The sequence below is a fragment of the Neofelis nebulosa genome, chromosome 1, assembly GCF_028018385.1.
Source record: "Neofelis nebulosa isolate mNeoNeb1 chromosome 1, mNeoNeb1.pri, whole genome shotgun sequence".
Taxonomy (NCBI): Eukaryota; Metazoa; Chordata; class Mammalia; order Carnivora; family Felidae; genus Neofelis; species Neofelis nebulosa.
In genome coordinates this window covers 77,126,619-77,138,494 of record NC_080782.1, presented here as the reverse complement: position 1 = coordinate 77,138,494, position 11,876 = coordinate 77,126,619, and the positions used below count along the sequence as shown (strand labels likewise).

At 33.9% G+C, this 11,876-nt stretch overlaps 1 protein-coding gene across 1 annotated transcript; it reads left to right on the top strand.

Annotated features, from left to right (window-relative positions):
- The first annotated feature begins 346 nt into the window (after window positions 1–346).
- Window positions 347–1,994, top strand: LOC131509889 (centromere protein K-like). Its single transcript, XM_058726207.1, is given in 1 exon segment — window positions 347–1,994. A coding segment is annotated over 1 exon segment (822 nt). The 5' UTR covers window positions 347–469; the 3' UTR covers window positions 1,292–1,994.
- The last annotated feature ends 9,882 nt before the right edge of the window (window positions 1,995–11,876 follow it).

The window sequence follows — 11,876 nt, the reverse complement described above, 5'->3', positions numbered from 1 at the left end:
CCCCCACTCACACCCTGTCTCTGTCTCTCTCGGGAATAAATAAACATTAAAAACAATTTTTTACAGAAATTAAAGACTATATATATGTATATATATGTGTATTTACTTAACATGATATTTAATAAAATATATATTTAATATATGATTTCTTATGTTATCTTTAATATATGTTATCTTTATATATGCTATTTCACAAAGGTATACACAGAATTAAACTTAAAGCTTTACTGTTTGAATCAACAAATAGGAATTATTGCATTGAACATTTCACTTAAACCCTAAACAAGATAAAAACCAAAACAAGTACCATTTTTAACAGTAATTAAACTAGTAGTGTTTAGGAGGTGGCCTGCAGTCCGTGGCTGTGTGGTGGTTAAGAGGTAAGGAAACCGAGGCAGAGACAGTTTAAGTGCCTTGCCCAACGTCACACAGCTTTTTTTCTTATAAGGCTAAAAAAATCACAAGGCACATGTCAGTGAATCAGCAAGATCTAGACCCAGATAGTAGTACAGATATGGAAGATGTTACAAATGCTGAAGAAGAACTTATTAAGGAATGTGACGAAATGTGGAAAGACATGGAAGAATGTCAGAAAAAATTATCACTTGTTGGAACTGAGACACTCACTGATTCAAATGCTCAGCTGTCATTATTAATTATGCAAGTGAAATGTTTGACTGCTGAACTCAGTCAATGGCAGAAAGAAAATCCTGAAATAGTTCCTCTGAATGAAGAAGTTCTAGTAACATTAGGAGAAGAAGAGTTCCAAAAATTGAGACATGATCTTGAATTGGTACTCTCTACTCTTCAGTCAAAGAATGAAAAGTTAAAGGAAGACTTGGAAAGGGAGCAAAAGTGGTTGGAGGAACAACAACAGATATTGGAATCTCTTAATGTACTGCACAGTGAATTGAAAAATCAGGTTGTGACAATTTCTGAATCAAGAATCTTAGATGAGCTGAACACTAAAACGCATGATATAAAATAATATAAGGAAAAGATCTTGATTACCTTGGGTGAATTTCTGGAAGATCATTTTCCTCTGCCTGATAGAAATGTTAAAAAGAAAAAGAAAAAGACAAACATTCAAGAATCAACTGCACAGCTGCTAACACTGCATGAAATGTTAGAGATTCTTTTAAATAGATTATTTGATGTTCCACATGATCCATATGTCAAAATTAGTGATTCTTTTTGGCCACCATATATTGAGCTGCTCCTGCGTAATGGAATTGCCTTGAGACATCCAGAAGATCCAACCCAAATAAGATTAGAAGCCTTCCATCAGTAAAAGGATGGTCTCTTTTTTCACACAGTACTTAATGAATCTTGTCATTCAAGGATAATGGAAACACTGAGGATTACTTGGACAAAGAACATTATTTGCAAATCAAAGCACATAGTCCCTCTTCCTTTCATCCATAAAATGACACATGCCACCTACAATTTATAAATGGTCCTTTCACATTCAATTAGTACCTTGGTGTTTTCAACTCGATGGAAAAGAATGCAAGTAAAAAACATTCTAGACTTAATCATAATAAACTTTTGATGTATCTTACTTCTGCAGTATTCTTTGTTAATTTATGATACTGTTACTGTAATGTTTTCCTTTTGAATTTATGACAGTTTATTTTATGTATTTTGAGTTCCATTTGGTGCTTATATCTCTAAATTTAGCAATTATAATGGAAAGGCCATTTAATTTGTAGATGGCTTTAAAATTGACAATATCTGATATAGAAGGAATCGTAATTTAAAAGCATGTAGTAAATCTGTTCCATGTGTACTGCCTTATTTCTAGATTTAAAAATTGGAACAGAAACTAATGGATAAGTGTAGCATGAAAACTATATCTTAATGTGTATTATATAACAAGTGATATATATTAAACCATGCTGTTTCTGTTTATTATTGCTAACAAAATTGTGTTCATAAAATTTTGTTAATTCTCCATGACCTTTCTGTAAATAAAACTCTTTGGTCTAAAAAAAAAAAAATTAAAAAAAAAATAAACTAGTAGTGTTTATATTAAGATGAAAAGAATGCCAAACACTGGTAAGCTTAACAAAACAACTTATTCTGCTATATATTATTCAAATATTATGTCCTTGTAATATTATATTTGATGAAGTTTCTAATTATTGTTTAATTATGCCACAAAAAATTTGATAATTTTGGAAGAGACACTGATGTCTATTGTGATAATAATAAAAGACAAATTATTGACATTACCAACAAAATGAGAGATCATAAAAAATTCAAGAATGTTTCTCAATTTCATTAGCAGTCAAGTTTGTTCTCTAAGGCCTAGCTAAAGTATTAACAAGAAAGAGAATAATAGACATAAAGAGTTGAAATGTGAATGTAATTTTAGCATTATTCACATATGATAATTTACCTGAAAATGACAGGAAACTACATTTTATGAAAGCAAAACCTATTCCGTGTAGCAGCAATTACTAACCAGAAAATAGAATGGGATACATCTAAATTTGATAATATCATTTTAAGGAAATAAACACCCCTCTGTGTGGGTGTATTTGTGTATGTGTTTGTCTATATTGGTATCAGCACCATAAAATGGTTGTGGAAGGAGGCACAGTGAATGATAAAACAGTAAAGGGACAATGAAAAAGGTTGGAGAAAACTGCAATGTTTTCTTCTTTATACAAATTTATGTGAATTTTTGTTACAATTAAATACATATTATGCTTTTAAACAGAAATAATTCATAGGCATTCACTAAATAAAAATACAAATATGTATATAAAAAAAACAAAAGAGACAGAAAAACAGAGGGAAGATTCATGTACCAGAGTAGGAAACCCCAATATTACAAACATGATATTTTGCCAATAAAACTGTCTCAGTTCAGGACATGACAAAATTATATTAAATACAGATTGGAATAGGAAAAATAATGCCACCAAGAATTCTCTGGAGGAAGAAAGGTAAAGAGAAAAGATTTTCTCTGCCAACTACTAAGAAAGAATATCATTAAATCTATCTTTAATTAAAAAATATATTAAAGTATAGTTTTAAGGTATCAGAATTGAAAGCCTGAATTATACTAATTTTTACTACAATATGACAATGTGACATTTTAAACTGAACATAAAGCATCAGATTGTCAAATGAGACTCAAATCAGAAATCTTACCCAGTACAAAGTTTCACTAATTTCGAGGATACAAGCGATCAAAGGACACAGATACCCCTTAGATTATTTAACACAACAGAATGTGTTTATGCCACAAAACATCTGCTTATCACATCAGAGTATAGCTTATATTGTATTCTCTGAAGAGTCATGTCTCATAAATCTAGAGTATAGGTTTATTTACGAGAAGCAACCATATACCTGGAACACCCTTGAGGTGCTTTCTACAGAACAGGGCTTTTCTCCTACGAAGTATTATTTTCCCATTTAACAGGATGTCATTTATTTGTGGTGAAATTAGACGGGGTCATCTTTCTTTCCCTGGAAACATCTCTCCCAACTCCTTAATCAGAAAACAAATGGGTTACAGACTCTGCTTTAATTCTTTGCTCAAGATTTTTCTATGTGGTCTCTCTGCACATCAGCTAATTTTAGCTTTTTTTCACACCATGGAAATCTCTAGAAAATAACAGTTCTTATATAATAGTAGGAAGCTTCAAGAGTATTCTAGAGCACAAAGCAGAAGTAGCACCAAATTTTAGGACATAACCTCAAAAATCACATAGTATCAATTTTAGTATACTTTATTGCTTATAACAGTAAAAATATATAAATCAATAGTTTTTAAAAGTTCCACCCAGTTATAAGAGGAGGGGATAGAGAATAATCATTGTGGCCAACTTTAAAAAAATATAACCCCCCACATCCCACCCTATGTCTAAAATAAATTACCTTTCCATGTAGCTATATAATATGGGCACAGGCATAAAACAATCACTATAGCTACCACACTAAGAATAAATATTACCCTACCTAAGAATTTCGGTGATTATGTGATAAATTTTTAGCCTGCTAGTAATAATTACCATCATTTTTAAAAATCTGGAGATACCAATGGGGGAGAGCACTGTAAAGATTGCTATGGCCATTTGGACTTTTCCAAATGGACCAAAGGACTTTTCTACTCCTGATTTCTTGTTTATTAAAATAGTCTATCTTCTCTGCCCTGCAAATATGAATATGAATTGTTACATACTACAAGTAAATATAGCTTTTGCCAAAACTTTAATTTACCTCTTGCCAAGTACCATATCCTGGCTTTAAAAGGCAGGGACAGATCTGAAAGCAGACTTAAAAGATATTCAGAAAAGGACTTAACATGGGTCTTTAATCCAAGTAGTGGAAAAATAAGCAGATGTACTGAGTTAAGTAGGTAGAAAGTAGCACAAGTTTTTTGTTTTTTTATTTTTTTTTTAAGTTTATCCATTTGGAGGGAGAGAGCAAGTGCACATGGGTGATTGAGTGAGGGAGGGGCAAAGAGAGAGGGGAAAGAGGGAATACCAAGCAGATTCTGGGCTGTCAGTGCAGAGCCCAACAAAGGGCTCGAACTCACAAACCCATGAGATCATGATCTGAGCTCAAATCAAGGGTTAGTTGCTTAACCTCCTAGGCCACCCAGGCACCTCGAAGGTAGCACAATTTGTAAATCAGAGAAGTACAGTGTTATAAGAACCTAGAGTTGTTATCAAATTTCAGAAGGCACAGATACTGGATCTGTAACAGAAGAATTCTGCCCCAAACCTCTACCCATACTCACTAGTATTTTCATTGGACAGTACAGACAGATATGGCAATTGACTCAAGCTTCTTTAACACCTATGATCAGCTGACATAGTGACAGAAATCAAAATCCTATCAAGAATAAATTGAGTTGGTCCAATTTAGGGGGGGAAATCAACAAAACAAAATTCTGATTAACTCAGAATGTGACTTTATTTCATTTCTGAGCTAGAAACCTACATCTAGTTAGCAGATTCAACTAATGAGTATTTTTAGATGCTTAGGTATGAGGACCAATTACATACTTAGAAGCTAAAGTCAGTCTGCTATATTTTCACCTCATTCTGTCTTTTTAAAATGGAACAAATATGTCAAAGACAGGCAGCAGAGAAACAGGAGTTACCACTATAAATGAACTTAAGACTTCTATAAACAAAATACAGAAGGAGAACAAAGTTTATAAGGTATGAAGAGTTGAGTGTGAGACTCACAGAGCTTGAGATAATAGACCATGGGTGATGGTAACTATAATTTACTTTTGAACAGTTCATTTTAGATAGTATTATGTTTTAGCTACCAACCTAGGATAGTCATTTATCATGACTGATAATTCATTCTCCAGGGATGGCCAGATATTTTTCAACAAAAAGGGCTGTCCTAGAGGCTGCTACAAATGCTTTAGCACCCCTTCCCTCCTTTATTGTTTTGGTATTTGAAAAATAAATATTAGAAATTTTTTTTAGGTTAAAATAAATCCTTTAATCAGTATAGTAGATGACTTAATATAAGGACATTCATTGTTAAAATCACAACTATGTATTTTTATACTGTGAAAACACTGACATATTTTACAAAAGCATTTTAGTCTAGGATAAAGTAGAAATAAGAAAAATAGAATGGTCTCTCATGGTAAATAAGTTGCAAAATACCATTCTGGAATATATTCACATCTCCCCACAGGGACCTTTTCCCTGCAAGGAACATCTTAAATGGTAGAGAACCCAAACTCTAAGTGTAGACCACATAAACTGCTTCGTACTTGCTTACTAATAATTTCTATATGTATGGCAGAAGTTGGTCTGAAACTAACTTTCACTAGTTCAAATAGTTGTTTGTAACCAAACTGCCTTAGATCAGTTGATATCATCTGAAAAAAATTCAGTGGAGCGTCAAAAACAGATCAAGATGAGAGAAATGCCTTTGAGTATTATTAGTGTAGAAGGAAATGGTTGAACCCTAATGTGCAGGTGAGATCAGACACACCAAGTGATTGGACTGAGACCTTGCAACCCGCTGGGTGACATAGTGTAAAAACGATGTTAGCTCAACCATCTGACGGTAAGTTATGAAGGACTGTTTTATTACATTCAATTATTATATGACCAAATCATTTTTTTTCATTCATAACCCTATTACTATGTATGTGACTCTTCTTTTGCACTGAGTCGTTATTACCTAATGTCACAGTTATTGGCTTACTTTAAAATCTTCAAAAAAAAAAGTCTGTGCAGCTCAGGGCAGAACCACATCTTGTTTGTGCTGCACACACCACATTTTCAGTTAGTGTCTGGCTTTTAACAAGCAATCACTAATTACATAATAAATAACATAAATAAATAAAGCATATGTATGTGTATTTGAAAATATGTATATATATGAGTATGTATATATATGCATATACATGTATATATCTATTTATCATACTATTGGTATTTGGATTTTTGAAAGAACTCAAAAGACTTCATAAAACTTTCCCCCTAGCTTTCTTGAGATAAAATTGACACATAACACTGTGTAATTTTATAATGTACCATATGATTGGGGTGCTTGGGTGGCTAAGTTGGTTGAGTATCTGACTTCAACCCAGGTTGTGATCTCACAGTTCATGGGTATGATCCCCACAAAGGGCTTTGAACTTAAAGCATGGAACCTGCTTCAGATTTTCTGTCTCCCTCCCTCTATGCCTCTCCCCTGCTTGCACTCTCAAAAATAAACATTAAAAAAACTTCTATAATGTACCATATGATGATTTGACACATGTATATATTATAAAATACCAATATAAAGTTAGTTGACAAATCTATCACTTCACATAACTACAATTTTGTGATAACATTTAAGATTTTCTCTCTTTCAAGTATATAATACAGTATTAACTATATTCACATTGCTATATATTATATCCCCAGAATTTACTCATAACTGCAAGTTTGTATTCTTTGACCAACATCTCCCCATTTCCCCCACCCACCAGGCCCCTGGCAACCAGTATTCTAGTTTCTGTTTCTGAGTTCAGTTTTTAGATTCCACATAGAAGATCACACAGTATATGTCTTTCTCTGATTTATTTCATTTAGCATGATAACCTCAAGGTCCATCCATGTTTCCATTCTATCAAAAATGGCAGAATTTCCTTTCCTTTTTTTTCTTCTTTTTTTCTTTTGAAAGTGAGAGAGAGAAAGTGCAGGGGAAGGGCCAAGGGAGAGAGAGAATCCCAAGCATGGGGAAACACTCAGCATGGGGTAAACGTGGGGCTCAATCCCATGACCCTGGGATCATGACCTGAACCAAAATCAAAAGTCAAATGCTTAACCAACTGAGCCACCCCGATGCCCCCAAAATTTTCTTGTATTTTTTTTATGGATGAATAGTATTTTATTGTGCATATACCTCATTTTCTTTAGCCATATATCTGTCAATGGATACTTATTCCATTGTTTCCAGGCCTTGGCTAATATGAAAAATGCTGCAATGCGCATAGAGTGCAGATAAGTCTCAGAGGTTGTGATTTCACTCTGCAAGTAATACCCAGAAGTGAGATTAGTGGATCCTATGACAGTTCTGTGTTTTCATTTTTTGGGAAACCTCCTTACCATTTTCCAAGGGGCTGTACCAATTTATATTCCCATCAACAGCATACACAGGTTCCCTTTTCTCTACGTCTTTGCCAAAAGTTACAAGTTAAAGTTAAAAGATACAAGTGAAGAAACCACAAGAAAACATTTGAGAAGTCAAATACTTCCCAACAGCTTTCAGTCTTTCCTCCATTTCAGATGAAGCCCTTCATTTTCAGAACATGAACCACCAAGATCTGAGTGAGGTACATCTATCTCAATAAAAGTGTCACCCAGAGAAGAGTCTTTTATAATCTTCTCATCAGGTAGGCAAAGCGAGAGTGCGTGACCAGTTTCAATAACATAAATACAAATACAATCCATCAATCTTCTCTTTTCTATACAAATGTTGACAAACTGCTCTTTGGTGTATAGATTTCCCCCTGGTATATTCTTTACCCTAACCCAGATACCTCAATCACTAGTTATAACATTCTTTCAGGTTTGGTCTAGTGTTGGTCCCATGTTTTCACTCCAGCCTTTAGGGATAAGCAGAGTTGTAAAAGATCAGATTCAAATTAGATTAACCTTGTATTTACACAATGTGTATGTGGACAGAGGTTGAGAGATTGGGTAGGCTGAGGGGCAAGGGGGGAGATAAAGAGAGAGACAGATAAACAGAGAGATGCCATGATGGAGTCCTATAGTCATCTAAAAGAATCAGCTCCAGAAGAATGTCACCGATATATTTCCTTTTAAGCATAGTTTAGAAACAAAAAATAGATGCTTGTCTTTTCTCTGACCTGACATGGAAGCTGGACAACTGACCCTTTAATTAAAGAAAAATCTATTTTACCCAAGGTAAATTCTTTTAGGCTAATTTTATATTAAAAGCAATAAATGGCCAATATAGCTATGCTAGTAAACTTCCATGAGACAAATGGTGACTTCTAAATTTAGTGCAGCAATAATAGGTTCATCCACAAAACGGCTTCTCAACTAGTCTCTGAAGCTTATAAATGCTTTCCATTTGTATTTCCTTATGCTTGTGCAATTTTCCAACTGGGAAACAAAGTGCAAGTCACTAGCCCCTTGTGCTTCCCTTTCTTTATCTTCATACAAGGGGATAAAAATAGTATCTTTCTCACCACGTTTTATGGAAATTTTATTACTTCATAAAATATTTAAAACATTGCACCCAATACAAAGTATGTGCTTTAGAGTAGTATATAAAATTGTTACTGTTTGTAGTAGTATGCTATGCAATTCCATGGAAAGTTCTACATTTTATTATTTCCTAATAATGCTTTAACGGTCAAGAGTTGTTTTTTATGTTTTTGTTCAGTTTTGTGTCCTGTTTCTTCACAATTCTCTGTCAGTGTTGCATGGGCTTGAATGCTCATTTAATTAGCATACGTTTTAGCATTAATTGTCATAGGTATGTTCTTTTTTTATAGCCTCCAGGGTCTCTTTAAGTTTTTAAAACACGGGTCAGTCTAATTTTTTCCTGAGGTATAAGTTTTAATAGATGTGCATCCCACAGCTCCTGAAAAAAATTTCATGACTTTAAATTTTTTTAAATAAGTTACAAATTCCATTATTGTAACACAATCATTTCCAAAATGGGCATAGCAAAAACCTTTGTATTGTACATATTCTTTGCACGCACTGACCAATATTTTCAGTATTGCCCAATGTATTTTTAACTCACAAGATACTTATACCACTTCAGATACTTACAGTAAGCCCTGAATATATGAAAAACCCAAAATAAATAATGAGTCTGCCTTTAGTATCTTATCCTAGAGAGGAAACAAAATATCGACAAGACAAGAAATCAATATTCATGGTTTTCAAATAAGATAAAGTAAAAAATATTTCCTATCGAAAATCACAAAAGGACCTCTAAGATGACCTGCACATGAAGAAATTTTAGAGGTGCCTGGGTGGCTTAGTTGGTTAAGCATCTGACTTCAGCTCAGGTCATGATCTCACGGTTCATGGGTTTGAGCCCTGTGTTGGGCTCTGTGCTGACAGCTCAGAGCCTGGAGCCTGCTTCAGATTCTGTGTCTCCCTCTCTGTCTACCCTTCCCCTGCTCATGCTCACTTGCTCTCTCTCTCTCTCTTTCTCTCTCTCTAGCAAAAAGAAATAAACATTTAAAAATTTAAAAAAAAAAAAAAAAAGAAATTTTAAGACAGAAGGTACAGTCTGAGATCCAAGATTTTAGTATAGCCTGTATTTTCCTGTTAAAACCATTTATAAAAATGACTCCATGTCTTGAAATAGTTAAAACACCTTCAACTCTAGTCAATAAGCAAACTTACCTGCACCATTAGATTCACTTATTGCACTTTAAATTCTCTGGGACAAAAGGTTTATAAATTCTCAGATTTTGGGCTCTACAATCCTGTTATGTTTATTTCCAGCTGTGCCACACTGGTGCCTGCTTTTCACAGTACGATGCCACGAACAGCAGGAGAACTAGGCAAAAGGGTTTTAATAATCAGTAATGGTTCCAATTCAAGGATGTTAGGTTCTGCAATCTCTAGAAACAATCATTTTTTCTGCTGGTATTTCTGTATATTCTTAGGTTTTTAAAACCTTTGTTAGAGGACAACTGAGCTTTTAATGACTAATTATCAGTTGATCAGAAGGTTCCAAGCATTTAAAAGGGAGGCTTGAGCCCCTAAATACTCTATTTGCAGCACTGAGTGTGTATTACATGGAGATATGAGAGATGATAGGCATTCACATACCATTAATACCAGGTTATATTAGACATACAAATACAAACCCTTTTTTATTCTTCACACATATGAAAGAATCTATGCAGAGAGAGAGAAAAAAAGCTAGTTCGTGGGGCACCTGGGTGGCTCAGTCAGTTGTGTCTGATTTCGGCTCAGGTCATGATCTCATAGTTCATGGGTTTGAGTCCCATGTCAGGCTCTGTGCTGACAGCTCAGAGCCTGGAGCCTGCTTCAGATTCTGTGTCTCCCTCTCTCTCTGCTCCTCTCCTGCTCATATTCTGTCTCTCTCTCTCTCAAAAAAAAACAAATTAACATTAAAAAATTTCAATAAAAGATAATAAAAAAATTTTTTAAAGTGAAACACTAGTTTTCCTCTCTCTGGAAAATATGTTAGAAAATCAAAAATTTTAATGTAATGCATTTTATGCTACAGATAACAAAAATAATATATCTAACATTTCAGAAATTACACAATGTAAACTACTGTTACTAAGAAACCTACCACTGTTTGCTTTTCAAAATATATTGCTGAAAACAATGAAGAAGAAAATCAATGTACCTATGTACTTATAGATGTCTGTATATATATGTCCTTATATATGTATATATAATACATATGTAACTGTGTTAAAGAAATTTCATCAACACTTATAATACTTTAAAAAAAGAGATCATTTTTCCATGCTAAATTCTGCAATAACAATGTGAAAAGCTGAACTAACGTTTTAAAAACTTTAGCTGCCGGGTAGGGAATAAAAGAAAACCAGAATCCAAGTACTAAAACTGCATGTAAAATTTCATTTCTTTAGAGGAGTAACAGGAAGACCTCCTAGTTTTATTTAAATCTGGAAGCTGGAGAGAATTCCAGTCTTATTGAATTCAACTGAAAATCTACTTGATTTCTCCCTATAATACCTTATCAGAATGGTGATCCAATATCTACTTAAATAAGTCCAGCCAAAGAAATCTCATCACAATTACACAATCAAAAAGCTAACAGAGACTATAAGATGTCTAGACTCCATGCATCTCTTAACTTTCGAAGGAAATGACTCTTCCTAGCAAAAGGGAAGGAGCATGCCTTCTGAGCCTGAATGCATTACCTCAAGCATCTTTTCAAAAGCCCAAGTATCTTTGAGAGCCTAGGGTTCATTTTAAATATTCAAAGGGATTTTGCATTCTATTCCAAATGTACCCCTTTTTTGTGGTTGTATGTTTATCGTCACTCTCTGAGTAAACGTAGTTTCTCAATTTCTAGAAATCTGTACTGAATTGAAGAGCAACAAAGATACCAGTTTGTTTCAGTATCTTATTTTTCCTTGATGTCACACTGTTTTCAGAAACAGGCTCACACAGTAACATGTGTACAAAGGGCATGTGTATCTGCATGCATGAATCTTTCTATACTTATCTGCATGGATGGTCTATTTCAGAATAGACACAGTGCGGAAGGCCAGAAAACACTATCAAAAAGGAAGTTTTAATACAGTATTTCCATGCTATTATTTGTGGAAATTTTAAATCATATTTGTGTTGAAGAGATCAAGTTGTTTTGTATCTTGTGGAAGACTG